The following is a 19,041-nucleotide window of genomic DNA, read 5'->3' as shown; positions in this document are numbered from 1 at the left end:
ACTACCCGGTGACGATTGTGCCTTGTAGTTCTGGCCGGTTAACCTGCAATAGCATCTGTGACCTACCAGCTGTGAACAACGCATCGCAAGATTAGCACCCTTGAACTGGAGCAATCACAGCCAACCAATCTGCTGGGTACTTCCTTTCCCTTTTCATTCTTTTTCCAATTCCCCATCATTATGATTTCTTCGAGAAATACACAAAGGAGCATCCCGCTGATTCTCTGCCTGAAGAATGCAAGATGTCCGAGGGTGATGTCGAGCACGTTTCTGGCCTCTTTGACGGCAGTCCCCGTCAGTTCCAGCGCCTATCCTCCCAAAGCACCACCGACTATTTCTATGACGCCCTGTCGAATGGCTCTCGCGAAGACCATCTAGCCGCCCTGTCCTCCACTCCTGTTCCTCTGTCCGGTAAAGCGTATCCCACTCAGCCGGGTCTCACAAACCTGCAACTTTTCCCTACACCTACCAGCATACCCACGGCAGATCATCCCAACAGTTACGATCGGTCTTCACCTGATCCAGACGACTATTATCGCCCACACCTGCCCATCGTGGCCGCAAACGACGAGCAAGATCTCGACCTGAGCGGCGGTCATCCCATGGTGGAAGTGGGCAGCGACGCAGCCGCAGATAACCACTCCCCGAAACCTTTCCAACGGGTCTCTTCAGTACCGATACACTTGCTCGAATCCACGAATACTAGTCTGGGCCAGTATCGTTCCGCTTCCGATTCATCATATAAAGGCGTTGGGCACGAACCTGCCTGGGGATCATCGGTGCGGGCCTCGGCGGCGAGATCGGGGCAGACATCCTTTAAAGATCTTATCAACAAATTCAACAACAACGTCGACCAGGTCCTTCCTGTTCCTTCCACATCCTCAGTCCGGTCGCGGGTAACCTCGAGAGCTGCCAGCCCGACCAGTCCTACCCAGTATTCTTCGCAATCTAGAGCCCTCCCTCGCCAGCGCGAAACACCCAACCTTTCGTCGAGGCCACAGTCTGGCCACTGGCAACCTAGGAGTGTATTCGACACAGAGTCTTCGTCAGACCTTCTTGCAGCTTCACTCAGGACGGCTAGCATTGATGACAATCATTCGAGTAACTTCGCTTCACCAGACGCGATCCCTCGACGACCTACCCTTGGCGAACCGCTTCGAATTGACACGAGTCCGCAGATTCCTGGATATGGAACTTCGTCGACGATACGGCGTCGAGGTTCTGACGGGATCATTCCTAGCCCGAATCCAGCTTTCCTAGACCCTTTCGATCCGTCGGCTGGTGTGACGCCGCTGACACCCACTGCGTGGTACCTAGGACGCACACCATTTTTGGAGTCCGTCAGTACAGGGTCAAATACAAACACTCACCGGAGGACGAAGAGTGATATTCCTGGAAATTGGTCGGTCGAGGTGGGAGCGAACCCTCCCAACTCCCACATGGCGGTCCCGGCCCCCTTGCAGGCCAATTCCCAAGCATGCCCAGACAACAGCCCGCATACCCCAAAATCACGCATTCCGATTTCATCCCACCGCTTGAACTCGCCTTCCGTTTCAGACGAGTCTCCTCCCCCTTCAAGAGCCGGCACTCATTCCGGAAACCGTACTGCCGTTCAAGTCCATCTGCCACCAAAAGGCACCAGCCGCCTTCCCAAACCCTCGCCCAAATCCCCGCGTGATATGCCGAAAAATGATCAACTACCAGGTTATGCTGCATCACCACGCGCAAAGCGGGAAATGGCTCATGGTCGGTCGCGCCAGCAGCTTCCTGAAAGAAATGCGCTATTAGAAGCCTACATTGCCGCTCCTCCCCCGAAAAAGTCACCCCCTCTACGCAGCTCCCGACCACGCCAGCCTATAGCACATACTCAATCGTCTCGTTCGAAAGTAGTTGAAACGGTATCGAACTTCCAGAGGCAGATCAACCGCGACCGGGAATACAGGAACTCCAGGGCGCGCGAACGAAGATTGCCGGAGCTCGGCCATGTCGACTTCGCGACTAGGCGACAGAAGATACAACAGGCTTTCAACCGTACCGTCGAGGAGAATGAGCGAAAAGAGGAGAAAGCTGCTGAACTCAGACGTCAAGCAAATGCCCAGGAAGATAAGCTCGAATTCGCTCGCGCATCCACCCCTGAACCACCGCAACCCACGGAGAGTGAAGTACAGCCTTCTCCCCACGCCGAGGATAGCGCGACCGTCATTGAGGAGGCACCAGAAGCCCCGACTGAGGAGGTAGACCAGGTACCCGAAACGAAGGACTCTCGGCCACTTCCGGAGCTCCATGTCGACACTGACATCCCTACTACACTGGAGAATGTAAACGGCGCTTCTGATGCACACCTAATGACCATGGATTCCCCAACTCTGGGACATGCAGCGATAATAGAAAGGGACTTGACATATGAGCCCAAGTCTCACGCCCCCCCCGCGTCTGATGTTACCTCGGAGTCTAACGAGACCCATGTGACTGCTTTCGATACCGAGCCCCAAGTTGAGCTGTCACGACAAGACCTACATACTTCTCACAGGACTCTGTTGAGTCAGATCATGAATATTCGCGAGTCCAGTCCAAGCAGCTCGTCATGCGATGAGCAGGAGTGTAGCTTCTCCGAGAACGATGAGAGGGATGCCTTGCCTACTAGGTTAAGAAATGCTTTCGCTTTCGATGATCAAGCAGACAGCAGCGATAACCCGGAGTCATGCGATATTTACATGCGACATGGTCCGATGAACGGCGAGACATCTAATCGTTGGAGCATGAGTTCTTGGTCTTCATCCCTTCGCAATCAGCACTCCGTCGACGAGCAATGCGACAACAGTGGAGATGACTTCTCCCAGCTACAACAGTGCACTGAGGACAGTGAGGTCGCGACCCAGTCCTGCTCTGCATCTTCTAGCACCCCGTCGACAACCGACCATCAAATACTGCGCTCCGCATCTCCAAAGAAGGGAAGCGCGAATGATGGGAGACAAGAAGCGATGTCTCACCCGAATGGCTTTGCATTCTCTAACGCTTCCAACTTAGCAAGACTCGGTGGCTGGGATTCGAAGAGGGTTGGACAACTCTATCTGCAGGAGCTGGCAAATGGCAGGAGTCATGGGCTTCCGTTGCCAGCAATCCGCGCCTCTCCGGAACCATCACAGACATATTCGGACAAGAAGGCAGATCAGGGATCCGACAGTCTAAATGATGACCCGGTCGTTGTATCTCGTATACGGGATCCTCCTCCTTCGGAACGGCCGGGACATACAGCAAGTCTAGTTTTGCGTGACGACTGGGAGCATGCCTCCCCTTCGATCATGGACTGGATGCAGGTGGCTGCCGCTGAGGATGAGTCTGCTTTGCAGGCACAAAACAGCGACACAGGTCCTGTACATGATAGTGCTACAACCCCCCGGCTGGTTACCCCGAATCATCAATCTTTCTGTTCAGAAGAAGCCGATGAAGGATTAGGTCTGGCTATCAAGGTGCACCAGCCTCAGGAGCTTGACTCCCACGAAAAGCAGTTGCCGTCGCTCCCTGAGCCACCAGAAGAAGACATACCGACCTTGAATGTCACCCCGCAACAGCGAATGCAACCGCCTTCAAATGTCAATGTCACAGAGCAACGCCTAAGTACTATCATATCTGGCATCTTTGCGCCATTGGATCCTGTTCAGAGCACCGGTAGTAGCGAGGATTCCTCTCTTCGCAGGCTGGACCCTATACCGTCTCCCCAAACATTCGACTCGTCTTCCACTTCGCTGGTCCCTTCAACATCAGAGCCATCCCGTTTAAAAGCACAATCTCCATCTCCAGAGCAACGTCGTCTTAAAAAGCGCCGGCATGTGATCAAGGAACTTGTCGATACAGAGTACACTTTCGGACGAGACATGAAGGTCGTCGACGATATCTACAAAGGAACCTCGAGTTCTTGTTTAGATCTTTCCTCGGAGGACGTTAAGATTCTATTTGCGAATTCCGACCAGGTCGTGCAATTCTCGATGGCGTTCCAAGATGCACTGAAGGAGGCAGCTAAGAGCGTTTACGTGATGCCCAAGTCCCAACGCTGGAGTAGCAAGCGTAGTGCCCGCCATCACGCTTCTAAGACGGATTCCGAGAATTCGAGCACGGCGGGCATATCCGACCTGGACAAAGATAAGATGACATACATTGGTCAAGCCTTCATGAATCAAATGAGCTACATGGAGAAGGTCTATGCGGATTATTTGAAAAATCATGATGCTGCTAATAAGAAGCTCCAGACACTGCAGCGCAACCCTAAGGTTGCTATCTGGCTCAAAGAGTGCCGAGACTGGGCTTCAGACCTAACGACGGCGTGGGACTTGGATTCTCTCCTGGTGAAGCCAGTGCAAAGAATTCTGAAATATCCCCTTCTGTTGGCCGAACTGCTCGACTCCACGCCCGATGACCATCCCGACCACCCGGCACTTGTCAATGCCCTAGAGGAAGTCACTAATATCTCTGTGCGTATCAACGAGATGAAGAAACGGGCAGACCTGGTGGGGCAGGTGGTCGGCCGCAAACGCAAAGAGTCCGATGTGAGGGCGGGCCTGTCGAAGGCTTTCGGTCGACGTACCGAGAAGTTGAGGCAGCAGGTCGGCCTCTCTGACATGGTCGAGGACAAGGAATACGATACACTGGCCCAGAAGTTTGGAGACAACTTCTTCCAATTGCAACTTGTCATGCGCGACGCAGAAATGTATACACGCGAGGTGCAGACCTCCATGGACGGATTCAATGAATTCGTTGAGGCGATCCAAGGTTTCGTCAATGTTTCACCATCTAACTATGCAGAGTTGGAGGGAAGATGGCGTGAGTTGAAGACCACTGTTGCGGAGATAATGACTGTGGCGTTGCCTGAACACGTAAGTGGAGCCTCCCAGATTCTAACCCCTTTGGTAGTGCTTTCATAGCTAATTCGTGAATATCATACAGATTGCGGTTGTCCGAAAGAGTGTCATTGACCCGATGGTCACGTTGCTCAAGCTCCACGATGGTCCTCAACGAGTAATGAGAAAGCGCGATAAGCGCCTCATGGACTATGCCCGCTTCAAAGGCGCGAAAGAGCGGGGTGACAAGCCTGATAAGAAGACTACCGAACAAGGAGAGCAATTTGTGGCGCTCAACGAGACCCTCAAGGATGAGCTTCCAAAGCTCTACGCCCTGACTGCCAAATTGATGGAGGCGTGTCTCAAAAACTTCGTGCACATACAGACTACTTGGTTCCGGCAACTACAGCACAAGCTTGGTTCTCTATTCGAGTCATTCCCGGAAGACATCCAGAAGATCGTGGAAGACTGGTCCTGCAATTTCAACTTCTCTGAATCGCAGGTCCTATCACTGGGCATCTGCAATGGCTCCCTGCTTGCTGATACTGTCAACCTTGTCAACTTCAATACGCCTTCAACAGGAGCCACCATCAGCTCGCCGCGGCGGCCTTCTACGGTCAATAGTGTTAGTACGCGCGTGGGATCGACAATGGAGGATTCGCCCAAGGTGTCTCAAGAGTTTGGCAATGGCAGTCATTCGTTCCACTCGCCCAGCTTTGATACTCAATCTCAGGTATCCACTAGCCGCCACCGGGCAGATTCCACCTTTTCGGGCCGTACGGGGCATGAGACGGCCGAGATCCCACGAAGTCAGATGCTGCAGCAGATCACTAGCGCTTCAACCACGTCTGTGCCAGCTTCGACCTCCACCACCGAGGCATTCCCGAGCCTACCCCGGCTCAGTCTCGACTCACCGTTCCTGGTGGACGTTATTGGTCCTTCGAGTGATGGGAACGATGGCGCAAAGGCCGAGGAGCTGCCCATGTCTCCTGATGGACGGTACTCGGGATTTTTCTCATCAGCGATGCCAATGTCAGACAACCCGCAGGATAACGCACCAACTCATAACGAACCTCCTCATGAGCCAGCGGTGCTCTTCCTCGCGGCAAGCATCTATGAGTTCAATATCGACCGCGCACGACGCGAGGCTGGCTATCCTTACCTGACGTATGTGGTCGGAGAGATTTTCGATGTCATTGCGGAGAAAGGAGAGCTCTGGCTCGCCAAAAATCAGGACGACCCTACCCATCAAGTTGGATGGATTTGGAATAAGCACTTTGCAAAGCTTTCAGCCTGAGATGCAATTTGCAATCAACATCCTTTATCATTATATTTCCCACGGGGAAATTTCTGACAACGTGCGCCAATTTTGGCAGGGGCCTAGGCCCCCAACGAGCTCTGTTTACCAGCTCGTCACCCTCTGTTTTTGGCCCATGTTGACCTGGCGTCTTCTACGGCGCGCTACCTAGCATTTGCCTTATAATATGTTGTTTCTTTGTTTGCTTACTTTCAGCGGGTCGGGTAGGATATAATGTTGGCGAACTATCTGGTTTATCTGATTTGATGTTATGTTGAATGTTGAATCTCCGGACTGACTGGATGGAAGATCGGTGACCATGTGTGCTCCAGGAGAGTTTGATATTACTTTCCTGACAATTGTTGCGTCGGACGAAAGATGTTAAGATGTACTTTTAGATACCCCTTGCTTGAAGTGAATGAATTGCTTAGCGTGTGCCTTTTATAATATTATCTTCTATATATAGAACCCATGTTTACCCAACAATCTACACATCATCGATTTCCTTAGTTGAATAGAAAATAGGCTATCGTAACAGGGCTGAACCACGTGAGCGCACCGCCACAGGTGACGTCTGGCGGCGCCTTCCCCAGAGTGGCTGAGAATGGCTGATGAGGATCGCCGGCCGACGAGGAACTTGCACCTTCGCTCGTCAGCCATCGTCTCCATTTTCCCCAGTCCGTCAATTGCTGGAACTAGCATCATCTCCCTTGCTCCGATTTTTTACCCTTCGCAGTTGACCCCCGACGTCCTGCCGTATGTGATCCAAGCACCGCAGCCGGGGATCGTATCGACCAGCCGATTCCCACCTGTCTCTATTGATCCTCCGCCCACGGAGACCCACGGACCAGGCAGACGAATACCAATATCCCCTGCCTAGGCCTTCGTCTATCCATTCGTCTTGCAGGCTGTCGCAAACATCCAAGGATACCCATATATAGCCTTTCTCGAGCCCTGTCTCCCTCCTTGTCGGTTGTGATCGGAACCTTATTCCTCGACACTTCGGAACCTTCGTGGACAAACAATTAGATCGACAGCGAGAGCGACCAGTATAATCTGCTTGGAGTGCACACGATGCGTGACGGCGGCCTGGGAAAGTTACAAAGGAGGATGAGACGATTTGGCGATACAGTAGGTCAACTGGAGTTCTCTGTCCCTCGTCCTTTGCCCTTGACATGTGCGGGGTCTTGTCGGCTTGGGAAACAGACTAAACGTGGCGTAGTTGAACCCAGATGATGCGTATCTAAGTTGTAAGTTCTCTCGCTTTCTTTCCACACTGCATGTTGAGAGATGTAGATGAATCCTAATGCTTCAGCTTGATAGATCATGATGTCCGATGTACGTTACTCTGTCGGAATAAAGATACAAATCCACCGCCGTTTGACTCCTCCTTGATCCCGGTCTCTAACAAACGGATACAGTAACACGAGGGGACATGCAGTCGCTGAAGAATGACTGGCTGACCGATAATGTTCGTGAGATGCTACTATTGATCTACTCTACCGTTACATGGGAAGCTAACAATCGAATCATGATCATAGGTCATCTCTTTCTGGGAGGAGTAAGTTACCTGCCTACCTGAAAAGTTCCCGTCCATGGGGCTCACTAGATCAACAATGGTAGATACCTTGAACACGAATTTCTCGTCCAATATAGGTCCTCCAACATCGTCCTCCTTCGACCGAGCATGTCATTCATGATCCTGCAAACGCCAAACCCACATTCTCTGCGTGAAGCGCTTCCCGATTTTTCTCGAACTACGCATGTCTTCCTCCCTATCAACGATTGTCGCAATGTCACGGAAGCAGAGGGAGGCACACACTGGTCATTATTATTGATTTCAATTGTGGACGGGATAGCGTTTCACTATGATTCGCTGCCACCGGGCAATTTCTGGGAAGCCCGGACGGTGACAATGAAATTCGCGGCACTACTTGGACGACCCATTAACTACGTTCATTTGGAGGATTCGCCAGTACAAGAGAACGGGAGCGACTGTGGCGTGTTCGTCTGTTTGAGCATGCGCCATTTGTTACTGAAGAGATTGCTCACTGCCAACGCCAATGAGAAGGTCAGCATGAGTCTTGGTGGGCGCAAGGTTGATGCTCGGTCGGGACGCAAGGAAATGGCCAAGATTATTGAAGGCTTCCGGAAGGAGGGCGAAAGACGAAGATCGTACGTGACTATTGCTAATATTAAAGACTCGCCTGATCTAATACTGACAATCAAGTGCAGAGCGAGTCTAAGCCCCCTTGGCAAGAAGTCGACCAGTCCTCCACGGATCGAATGATATCACGATCAATTGGAACAAGTCAGGGTCGGCGTCGGAAAGGTTTGTACATTGGGAGTTGTTGATACCAGGTCTCGGATACTGCATACATAAGCCAGAGGGATTGATCTGGTTGTGCTGGAACTCGGGCGTGATAGCGCCTTGGAAGCCCTTCTGGCTACGCATTCTTCTTGTATTGTCTCTGCTGTACTTGCGCTGTGTTTTTATTGTTCTTCTAGTTATTAGTTCGGGCAGCATTTCCTATTGATTGTTGCATTTTTATGTTATGATATGATATGGGGTAATGAGAGACGTGCATTCGACTATGATGGCTGCCTTTAGTTTGTTGCATTCTAGCTTAAGCACTCTTTTTGATCATTTCCGACTCGCGTGTTTGTGTTTGGATGGACTACTTACGTTACCTGCGCCATGGTTGAATTGATACGTCTATTGTGGTGGTTTGTTTAGTATGTCTTGAATACTATATATATTACTACCACATTCTTTAGTTTGTATCATACTATACCACTCTGACCAAAGAGACACGCATACGGATATATATATTGAGTAGAACTGTGAGCACATAACGATCTCTCACTCTGATTTCCGGAATTTGCTTTAGTCTACTGCAGCTAGTGCTTTAACACATCATACTGCTTCACAGCAGTCTCATACTCCACCATGTACTATGATCCCACTTAAGACCAACAGTAGTTCTGACATTGTCACTCCATTTCTCATGTTGATCTACAATTTTAAATCAACTCAAGATTGAACGCACAGCCAACGGTTTTCATGAAATTGCACCGCTACGGTCAAACTACTACTACTATGCAATCTCCTAACCCTAGATACTCCACCCTATACTCACTACTACACCATGATACCATAAAAACTGCCCACCCAGACAGCCATACCCATCTCCTAAGGTTATTTGCTTACCCTTCCTCCTCCCATCCTCCCTCCTTCCTTCTCACTCAATATCTCATCCCACTTTGTCTCCCAGGAAACACGTTCCTTCCTTACCTGGGACTCCTAAATTTGGCGTAGTAAGATGAAGTTGGCTGTCTCCACCATAGGGCTGATGATCTACACACGCGGGATTGACGCCAACTGCTTTGACATGAGCTTGGCTTGACTTGGCTTGACATGTTGCTGTGCGTGCCCTATGTAGGTATATCATGTAACCGGGAGGATGGTATAGTCGTCGTGCTGCTTCTGGCTCTACTCCGTGAGCTTCCAGAGTCTCTATACAGAGCACTTCCTACCTTCTCCTCGAGGAGGAGACCCGTTGCATGGTAACGGTCTGTTGTTCCCTCGTATGGTCCTTCCTAGATCGCAGTCATTGTCGTCGTTCGCTGGCACTCTACCATGGCAACGAGGTGTTCCTACCTTCTCTGTATAGCGTTCCTTCTGCTTCCTGCTCATGAAGAGTAGTTGCCTCGACAGTAAATCCCCCCAGTACATAATGGCCCTCTCCCCCCCGGCCCTCTCTCTTCTCTTCTCTTCCCTCCTCACACCGTTTGGTCCCTTGATGCTAGTACTGTGATTTATCACTTTGCGTCCCCTCAAGCCCATTCGTGTTTAGCTCAGCTTTTATAGCTTCTGCTTCCGCTGCCTTGTACCTTTCTTTTCTTCCACCTCGCCTTCCCCTTACCCTTCTTATCCGTTTTTTGACCAGGTATTTCAGATGACTCACCTCTGGATACCTGGGTTGCCCTACAAGAAGGCTCCCGTAGCCGACCGGTTCAAGTCGAGTGCGCCATTCCTTTCGTTTCCCACGGCACACACGGCGCGCTTCGTCTTTCGCCGGAACTACGAGATCACCTCTTCCCGCTCCTTCCAGACAGCCTCGTCCCCCCGAACTGTCGTCCGCTCTCTCCTGCCAGTCTCGACTGGTGTCCGTTCCCTCCCCCGCAAGTCAGCTTCGCCTGACGTCCGTTCTTTTGCCCAGTTGCGACAGGGCTCGCAACTGCCGGTCTCCGTGAGACCATCCACTCCTTCCCCTGCTTCCCCACCTGTCCCAGCTGCCACTGGGGCAGGGCGTTCGCTAACAGGCTCCGTCCTTTCCTCTCGCTTGGAGGAAAGGCGGGCTTCTCGACAGGCACGCTCTCGGCCTTGGGCTGCTACACCCAAGGTCGAGGGGCACAAGAAGTCCCCCGAGGGACACCGGTCGACAACCCGCCCTTCCCCCCGAGTCGAACGAGCCTCTGGTCCGTCCGACCGGGCTATTCGCAGCCCACATATGGCGGCTCGTACTCGAAGAGCGCTCAGGCGGATCGACGAGGTTCTTGCTAAGCCTGCTCTGGTCAAGGCTGGGGCAGGTGGACGTAAGGCCAAGTCCGTGAAGTCGGTTCGTTTCGGAGAGGACACCGTCATCCCTGTGTCCTGTTGGATAGTACGGCGCGAGCATGTCTTTCCGGCCCCGCTGGCGGCCATGGGTCACCTTCAGGGTTGGAAAGTCACTCCTCGTGTGGAGCCAGACGAGGAGGGTGAGATGGAAAAGTACACCACATACTGGGGTTCAGACTCATATGTGATGCTTGACATCCACTCTGTCTCGGAGCCATGTGGACGTGACGGATGCCAGTACCAGCGCCTGGCTAGCATTGCTGCCAGGAGGCCAGGCTGGGGTCCGGCCACGGTCTTCATGGCTTGGAACATGCTGAGAGAGAAGGTCCGGCAACGTGGTGGATTCCGGCTGTGAGTCGTTGTCCTCCCCGTTTCTGTCACTCATTTTGCCCTTCTCTACCCACATTCGTTTGTCTCCTTGACTTTCTTCAGTCGTCCTTTCATTCTCGCTTTTCCTTTGTCAGCGTCTGTTCTGGACTGGCTCTGGTCTGTTTTGGGGGAAACAGACCATCCAGGTTATGCTGATCGGGTAGCAGATGCTGGCGTGTATCCTGCTGTGGTATTGGTGGCGCATTATGCACCGAAGAGAGGTATGCCTGTCATCAGTGAGTGTGGAGCGAATACTGACGATTGAATAGGATTCTGGAGCGAGGGTTCCCTAACCACGAGGGGTAATGACGCACACCTGTACGCAGGGTTTAAGTCGTAGTCCCTTACTCGGAGCGTCAGCAACCCGTTGTAGCTCCCGACGAACGAGACGAGACGAGACGGACGAGACGAGACGGACGAGACGAGACGACGCCGACGAGACGACGACCGACCGACCAGCGACAACGACAACGACAGCGACAACGACAACGACAGCGACAACGACAACGACGACACCGATTCGCCGGAGGCCGATTGGGGGTAAGTAGCTTCCTATTGACAGGATGTAGGGAAGAGAAGCTAACAGCATGTAGATGGTGGTGGGTCATCGACAATACGACAATATCGACGCCTCCTTCGACAGACGACGACGACGACGACACGACGACAACCGACGGAGCTACACCGGGCGGCTAATTACGCTTCACCGGAAGCGAAAGAAGGTATGTGTTACTTCCAGTATAGATTAGTATATGCTAACTGATAAATGTAGACGGAATATTTCCCAATCATGCGGATGTACTGGGAGGGAATATTTCGTCTTGGGTTGAGTTTGGTGGCTGGTGACGGAGAGGTTGGAGGTAAGTAGCTGCTTGGGATGATTGAAGATGAAGAAGCTAATGAATCTAATAGATCAGGGAGATTGTTGATCAGGAGGATAGCTGGACTGAGACCAAGCGGAGTGAAGTGGGATGGTATTGTTAGTAGATAGTTCAAAGACCATGGCATCATGGCACATTTGCTTGGGTTTCTGGCGTTGGGTCACGGTTCATTATTATCTTTCTTTTGTTTATTTCATATGGCCCGGGCGTTTGGTGTTATTGGCTTTTGTTTTTTTTGCTATTCATTTCTTTTGTTGGTGTTGACGAGCAGGAATTCCTGTCTCTAGTTTGCTGCTTCTTTTTTCTGGAATGGATCGTCATTGCTGTTCCATCAGTGTTCGTTGAGTATGAGATTGTAGTTGTAGTTGGTGGAATGACTTCAGTGACTGAGTGGAGAGCAGATGTATTAACGATTTAACCAAGTATGCAGCAACCCTAATGCAGACAATAAGATGCACCAATCCAAGAACAGAACAGGACATAACAGAAATACCAACTCAACAAACGAGATCAACCAAATCAAACAATGCAATAAACTTATCACAAATAACAAACTCCACGCCTCATCATTCCTCCTAATAGATGGATAAACCAAAGAATGAAATAGATTAAGCCATCAACTCATTCCACAAATCCGCCGCATCCTCCCCAACAAGCCCACTACTATTCACCTCATCCTCCGCCGCATAGCACGTATCAACGGTCTCCTGCGGCGCATTACACGGACTAATCAACCGATTACACACAAAGTTCATCAACGTATCGATGGTCGTGGAACTCCCGTGCTCGAAATCCACTTGGTTGTTCGTGATGAAACTCCATTCTGTCCTCCAGTCTAACCCGTATTGGTATGAGATGCTCGGGTCGGAACATTGCCCGTAGTCGTTACCACTGGAGGTGTTGTTGTTGTCGTCGCCGTCGTCGCCGTCGCCGTCGCCGCTGGGGGTATCGGTGGGGCAGGTTGATGTGTCTGTTGTGGTGACTGTTGCTGTGGCAGTCACTGTTGAGGCAGGGAGAGTCACAGTATCCGTATCCGTCTCAGTAATAGTAGCAGTAGCAGTCCAAACATCCGTCTCGGTAATAGTCGGTCCGGGAATAGTGATCGAGTCTGTGTGTATGATGGTGAAGGGGACGGTATCTGTCGTTGTGGATATCGCTGTGTGTGTGGTGGTCACCGGGGGTGGAGTGATAGTCGATGTATCGGTGATAGTGGCAGTGATGACATCTGATTCGGTTTCTGTCACTGTTGCTGTTGCGGTTGTGGTCTCGGTGATGGCTGGGCCGGGGATTGAGACTGTTGCTGTTTCTGTTGTTGTCGCTGTCGCTGTTTCTGTTGCTGTGGCTGGACAGTCGGTTGGTGGTGGGATGAGGCCGGCTGTGTTTGATTCGGTGGTGGTAACCGTGATTACTTGGGTTGGGCTGGTGTATTTGTTAGTTCTGGTGGATAAAGATAGAGGTCAATTGGGGTGGGGGAAGACATACCCCGGCTCGATGGTCGTGATGGTGATGGTCTGCACGTCGTTGTCGTTGTTGTTGTTGTCGCAGCCGTTGCCGTGGTGGTGATCATCTTCGTCATCATCATCATCATCATCATCATCATCATCATCATCATCAGAATCAGAATCAGAGTCAGAATCATCGTCGGAATCATCGTCGGAATCATCGTCGGAATCATCGTCGGAATCATCGTCGGAGTCACTGTCGCTATCACTATCCCAGTCATCGTCGCCATCATCATCACCCTGGTCTTTATGATGATGTTTATGACGGACTTGGTCTGTGATATCGTTATTGTCATCGTCATCCTTCCCGCCGTGGAGGTTCATAGTGCAGTCCTGACCATCGGCACAGGCGTCTGCATCGGGCACTTGCACGTCTACATTCACGGCTGTAGGACGCGTCACGGCGAAGGGGAGGGCCTGGAGCAGCAGGAGAGGCAGTAGCCAGGTTGTTTGGCGGACCATGGTGGTGGTTTAGTCTTGAGATGTTCTGTCTGTCTTGTGGATGGACTGGATAGTATTGAAGAAGTAGATGCTATGGGCTGAATAGCTTCAATTGGATTACTTCGTAGGATACAGAATGATGCTGCTGCTGGAAGTGATATTATTTCGAAAGACAAGGAAACCTTATACATCTTTATACTCAACCTCATGGCTACGGATATAATCTCCGTAGGGAGGATATTACTATCTCGATGCAGACCTAACGATGAAAGCAGGCTTCCTCAGTAAGTATGTCCTGAGGACAGCCACGAATTAGGCGATGAGAGTGAATTCGTCCATTCTCCAGACCATACAGCTGTATGCTATAATGTCGATCTGGGGACATATTTCACTAATAACACAAGACTTCCTAAGAATAATATGACAAGTTGACGACCTCGTCAAGATCAACACACTCAAGAACACTCAAGAACAATAAAACAATGCCCTTTGTCACCCGCTTTCGCTGGTCCGGCCAGTTTCTTATTGTAGGGTCGGCCCGTTTCCGGTCCACTGCATTCCAGGAAAGTCTTTAGGCATGTCGGGCCAGTATCTATGCATTCCCTCCCGGAACCGACCTGTACTCTAGAAGATGGATGAAGATACTAATACTTGAATCATTTAAGATCTAGGACGTCCTCTGGAAACGGTTCATTCTTCTCTGTTTGTATCAAGAGGGAGATGCGGATGTTGAATATTGCAATCACGTCTTGGCGGTTCCGGACGCGGATCATAATGTCTGCATCGCTGGTATGCTATGCATGCCGTTGACCCGCGGGGAATTAGCCCCTTGGTCTTCTCCAGTTTGTCCTATCTGGAGTAGAATCTCCGAGTTTCGAGCCAAGTCTAGGGTAAGCTGGTTCTGAATCGTGGTGATGTCTTGATCAGCGCTAGTGATGTAATATCCACTTCCAGACAGGATTGCCGACAGGCACGACGCTCTACGTCTTAGTGCCGAGATTAACTTCCCATACCAATGGGTCGGTGGATACACAGCACCTCAACTTCATCTTGCCACTTCCAAGAACTCCCGCTATGCAGGCATCAGGTTTGCAGTGACTATTGCAGTAAATACTCAATACTTCATTACTCGCTCTGCGCGCTGACAAGATCAAGGCCAGTTGGATGCGGCCGATAGACAAATAAAGCGTAGGTACAATGGACGAGAACTCCTGTAGAGGAATTTATAGTAAAATCCAGAAACCCGGAGCATCCCTCCGACAATAGTCAGTTAACAACAGTATAACAGCGTACCCCGAAACGCCGGCCAATGTTGAGAAATAAACAAAATGCAAAGCGGAAATTGTGTACACAGAGGCAGAAATGAAAGGCAGGAAGAATAAGCACCAAGGTTATAGAACGTTGAATCATGAGCCAGAGTGCCGAGCGTATAATCTATGAGAAATATGAAAGGCCGAACCATGAGTGGAAAGGACAGTGCTAACATATGTACCAAGAGGACAGACAGGGTGCCAACGGAGGAATTTGCAATGGGGCCGCACGCCCAGACAATCCCATCACTTCTGATTGGGATATACCCAGAGTCTAAGGCGGAGTAGGCGTTTGGCGGGCCTCTTGCTCGTCAGACCGCTGCTTCTCGCGCGTGCGCATATACATTCCCTCCGACGGAGTGTCCGGTGCTGCCGAAGGATTTATCGAGCGGGGAATCGCCTGGGATAGTTGCTGCTGTTGCTGTGCGACAATCTCTCTCGCATAGAACTCCACAAGCATCGTCCCGTATGCTTCAAGCTCTTCAACAGGAATCGATAGGCGAAAATCGTTCAACAGTAAGAATTGAAGTTCAAGGTGGTTGAGCTCAACCAGCGGCAGTCCGCCAACCTGTAACGAGTTAGAGATCATAGTCTAATGGATGATATGTGGAAGCCACCTTTGCATATCGAGAATTAGTGTAAAATACGTCCGAGAAGAATTTACTGGCACAAGTTACGCCTGCGATAACTAGCCGGTGAATGTTGAAACTATCAACAACGAAAAAGTGGGAGAACTGATCCTCATCCTCCTGTGGTTGGAGAGAGGGCGATATGGACGACGGACTGGACGGGTCTTGTGCTGCGATTCCCGACGAGGATGGCGGGGTTACCAACGGTGACGCTTGTGTCGCATGTGTCGACGACCGCTCAGCCGACGATGGCTGTGAACTGTTGCCACTTGGCACGGTAGACGTGCCATCCCAGCGACGTCGTAACCGGTCGAGCTGGCCCTTATTGACCAGTTCCGTCATGCGATCAAAATATACCAGCAGACTGAGAAAGACCTCATACGTTGTAGGACAGTACTTGTGTATCCTTGTCAGATAGCTGAGAATACTGATGCTGGGCACGTTTTTGCCGTGAAATGCAAGCACACTGGTAGCCTGGGAGCTCAGAGTGGTGGTGCCATCCGGGGGCGGAATGTGTCGATGAACCGACTCGTGATGCAGGTCATTCGTCGTTGTAATTTTCATCAGCAGTCCAGCAACCATCTCGATTATGTCCGTGACCGGCATGGAACTAATCTCGTACTGGCGCTCTTGGGCCCACTGCCCGGGTGCCTGATCCCTCTGCGCGAGGAACTCTTCACTGGCAAAGCTTTGAATGTGTGACAAATCACGGACTTTGATCCGACTCGGAGAGTTGGCCTCCGACCCGCCCAGGGAGCGGAGGGACTGGAACGTCGGCTTTAGCTGAGGCGAAGCTGGAGAGGACTGACTCCCCATATGCGGTGCCGAGGTTGGTACCGCTGTTGTTGCATGGCTGCCACCAGTGTGATGAGAAGATGAATGTGCTGCAGGATGAGAAGCGGAGCCCGGGCGCGATGGATGGTGGGAGGTGGTAGAGGTCATTGAGGCTGATGGAGGATGAGTGTAGACGGATCCCGGAGTGGCAGAGGACGCTCGCGTGGATGGTTGGGAACTGGGTTGAGAGGGCCGACTGATGTAGGCCGGTACATCATGGGTTGGGTGGGAGGGGAGGCGAGTAGAGCCGGCGGCGGAGGTTGACGGCGGGGCTGTGGATGAGGTGGGGGTGGTATTGGACGAGGCCGACCTAGAGCTCCCGGACTCCAGGTGTGACGAAGGGTGGTGAGAGGGCTGCTGATGAGTCGAGGACCGATACACTGATTCTGAGGAAGTGATGGCGCCTCCCAACATGTTGTAGGAGGTATCCATATAATCCGATCGCGGATGGTTTACGACGACCGATCCCATATCAGAGCCGACGGGTTTAGAGGTCAGACGCGGGTGCTTCTACTCGGTACAGGGCCGGCGGCCGAAAGTCAGCGATTACTTTGAAGACCAGTGATGAGGGGTCATGTCATTGGGGGAAGAAGGCCAAACAAGGAACAGATTCCTCCGTAAGGCATCGCAAGAGGGACAAAGCACCAAACAGCGAGAGGGGAATGGAGAGATACCGGCAGGATGATTAGGTTCAGTCAATGATCCAAGAATGGAGGACAGTCTGGATCTGGAAGATCGTGGCGTGGAGGGTCAGAGCACCTGGGTAGGGGAGGGTGTGTATGTAGTAGCTACAAGAGTAAAAGTAGGAGCAAGCAGTTAAACGTGAACCCGACCCAAGCCTGAAGCGGGAAGGGAATCACAAGCGATAGACGGCAATGGGATGGTCCATTGCGATGAATCAGCGAGGGACAGGACAGGACAGAACAATCCGGGGCGAGATGGGGAGGAATGAGGAGGAGGGATGAGCAGACAGGCACGGAGAGCACTATCAGGCTATAGAAACCGGACTGAGGGGAACGGAGGATAAGGGGAATGGGGATTAGGGTGGCGGAGAACGATGGGAAAGGTGGATTTGGGGTGAGTTGAATGGATGGATGGATGGGTGGATGGATGGATGGATGGATGATGCAGGAAGGGAACAAGAGACTCTCGTCCCGGCAAGGTTGGGATCCACACCCGGCCATCGCCCAGTCAATCATCTCCCATCCACCTTTGCCCATCTACCAACATCCACACCCTCTACATCCCCCCAAGTTGATTGATCAAATGGCAGAAGAAGCAAGACGAATTAAGACGAGTATTCATTGACACCTGAAAGGTTCTCCTGACAGGGGGAGACAGGCAAGAATGCGACCTGACGAAGATATGATACCATGAGATGATCCATCATCTTTGATTCACCTACGTACTTACTGGCTATCGACCTACCGGGTATCACTAATTGTTCGACTGGATCTACTCGGGTCCAGGCTGCACCGGAGACATCCTTACTGATTGGTACAGCAGGGTCTCCCCATGAAGGTTCCTTGCAGCGATATCAAGCAAGTCACCTTACCGACCGCGCAGAATGAGGAAGCCCTGTCGTCATGAGATCGCATCAACAGCCACTCTTGCAACCTGCTTATCTTCAACAACTTCTACCTGATAACTACGGAGTCATATTGTGACTGATTGATTATTATCTATCTATCATCCCAAGAAGAAGGATAAGGCGAGACTGCGACTAAAGAAAGAAAAGAAGGAGACGCACACCCTCAACTCACTGTTCAGGCCTAAACCAGATAGTCGCATTTAGGATCATCCTCTGCTTGGGGGTGCAATGGGCGAATGGCGGCTCCTCTGCCGCGCAGGTGTCCAGCAGCGCCGACTGATTGGTGGCGGCTCCAGACGCTCTGGAGGCAATGGCAGCCGTCATTGACCTACCATCTATCTTGGCCTGGCCCCCTTATTCCAAGCTAGCAGTTCCTTAGACTGTAAGTATTACAGTAATTAGTTGATGGCTCTCAAGTTCAGTCTGTGGGTAAGCAGCGGGGAAGCTATTAATCTAACGGTGCTCCGTAGTGGTATTTAGTCTAGATGATGTGATCGTGCCATACTCCGCGCGTGGGATCCATGGATGGTCAAGACTACTGTCCCGTAGCCTGGGATATCCGGAATTAGTCGACCCCGTCTAGTGACCCTGGCTCCCCTAGATAAGGGCGGATCCATTATTGGGGACAGTCTTAACGGTCACTGGCATACTGGTCAAGTGATAGTGCCTCGAACAAGCAAACTATAAGATGACGGGAAGTGACTCCTGAAGAGCGCTATCAACCCACGCTA

At 51.5% G+C, this 19,041-nt stretch overlaps 6 protein-coding genes across 6 annotated transcripts; 3 read left to right on the top strand and 3 right to left on the bottom strand.

The window, feature by feature from the left end:
- Positions 1–242: 242 nt before the first annotated feature.
- BO87DRAFT_430079 (putative Rho guanyl nucleotide exchange factor) lies at positions 243–6,132 on the top strand (the record flags this gene model as incomplete). Its single annotated transcript, XM_025627530.1, has 2 exons — positions 243–4,871; positions 4,942–6,132. The coding sequence occupies 2 exons, from the start codon at positions 243–245 to the stop codon at positions 6,130–6,132; spliced, it is 5,820 nt and encodes a 1,939-aa protein (XP_025475481.1).
- Positions 6,133–6,790: 658 nt separating this feature from the next.
- On the top strand, positions 6,791–8,857 carry BO87DRAFT_367887 (Ulp1 protease family protein). The gene is made up of 7 exons (XM_025621912.1): positions 6,791–7,263; positions 7,355–7,382; positions 7,456–7,470; positions 7,554–7,603; positions 7,674–7,693; positions 7,756–8,307; positions 8,368–8,857. Exons 1-7 carry the CDS (start codon positions 7,207–7,209, stop codon positions 8,420–8,422), a joined length of 777 nt encoding a protein of 258 aa, XP_025475480.1. The 5' UTR covers positions 6,791–7,206; the 3' UTR covers positions 8,423–8,857.
- A 1,234-nt stretch (positions 8,858–10,091) lies between these two features.
- BO87DRAFT_462621 (uncharacterized protein) lies at positions 10,092–12,295 on the top strand (the record flags this gene model as incomplete). Its single annotated transcript, XM_025629180.1, has 7 exons — positions 10,092–11,104; positions 11,186–11,343; positions 11,392–11,440; positions 11,516–11,662; positions 11,716–11,844; positions 11,895–11,982; positions 12,035–12,295. 5 exons carry the CDS (start codon positions 10,092–10,094, stop codon positions 11,816–11,818), a joined length of 1,470 nt encoding a protein of 489 aa, XP_025475479.1. The 3' UTR covers positions 11,819–11,844; positions 11,895–11,982; positions 12,035–12,295.
- Positions 12,296–12,565: 270 nt separating this feature from the next.
- On the bottom strand, positions 12,566–13,967 carry BO87DRAFT_462620 (uncharacterized protein; the record flags this gene model as incomplete). Its single annotated transcript, XM_025629179.1, has 2 exons — positions 12,566–13,422; positions 13,486–13,967. 2 exons carry the CDS (start codon positions 13,965–13,967, stop codon positions 12,612–12,614), a joined length of 1,293 nt encoding a protein of 430 aa, XP_025475478.1. The 3' UTR covers positions 12,566–12,611.
- Positions 13,968–15,530: 1,563 nt separating this feature from the next.
- On the bottom strand, positions 15,531–17,190 carry BO87DRAFT_318491 (putative cyclin-dependent protein kinase complex component; the record flags this gene model as incomplete). The annotated part of the gene is made up of 2 exons (XM_025619803.1): positions 15,531–15,824; positions 15,874–17,190. The coding sequence occupies 2 exons, from the start codon at positions 17,188–17,190 to the stop codon at positions 15,531–15,533; spliced, it is 1,611 nt and encodes a 536-aa protein (XP_025475477.1).
- A 159-nt stretch (positions 17,191–17,349) lies between these two features.
- BO87DRAFT_170165 (uncharacterized protein) lies at positions 17,350–18,209 on the bottom strand. The gene has a single exon (XM_025618333.1). It carries the CDS (start codon positions 17,937–17,939, stop codon positions 17,508–17,510), a length of 432 nt encoding a protein of 143 aa, XP_025475476.1. The 5' UTR covers positions 17,940–18,209; the 3' UTR covers positions 17,350–17,507.
- Positions 18,210–19,041: the final 832 nt, after the last annotated feature.

Source organism: Aspergillus neoniger (genome assembly GCF_003184625.1).
Source record: "Aspergillus neoniger CBS 115656 unplaced genomic scaffold BO87scaffold_41, whole genome shotgun sequence".
NCBI classification, from domain to species: domain Eukaryota; kingdom Fungi; phylum Ascomycota; class Eurotiomycetes; order Eurotiales; family Aspergillaceae; genus Aspergillus; species Aspergillus neoniger.
This window is presented reverse-complemented; position numbering and strand designations above follow the sequence as displayed.

Excerpts from the sequence above, each read along its gene's own strand:
- BO87DRAFT_367887 (XM_025621912.1), top strand. The coding sequence starts at position 7,207 with ATGCGTGACGGCGGCCTGGGAAAGTTACAAAGGAGGATGAGACGATTT. Across the intron at positions 7,264-7,354 it reads TGAGACGATTTGGCGATACA|TTGAACCCAGATGATGCGTA; the intron begins GTAGGTCAACTG and ends AACGTGGCGTAG. Across the intron at positions 8,308-8,367 it reads GAGGGCGAAAGACGAAGATC|AGCGAGTCTAAGCCCCCTTG; the intron begins GTACGTGACTAT and ends AATCAAGTGCAG.
- BO87DRAFT_170165 (XM_025618333.1), bottom strand. The coding sequence starts at position 17,939 with ATGGGCAAAGGTGGATGGGAGATGATTGACTGGGCGATGGCCGGGTGT.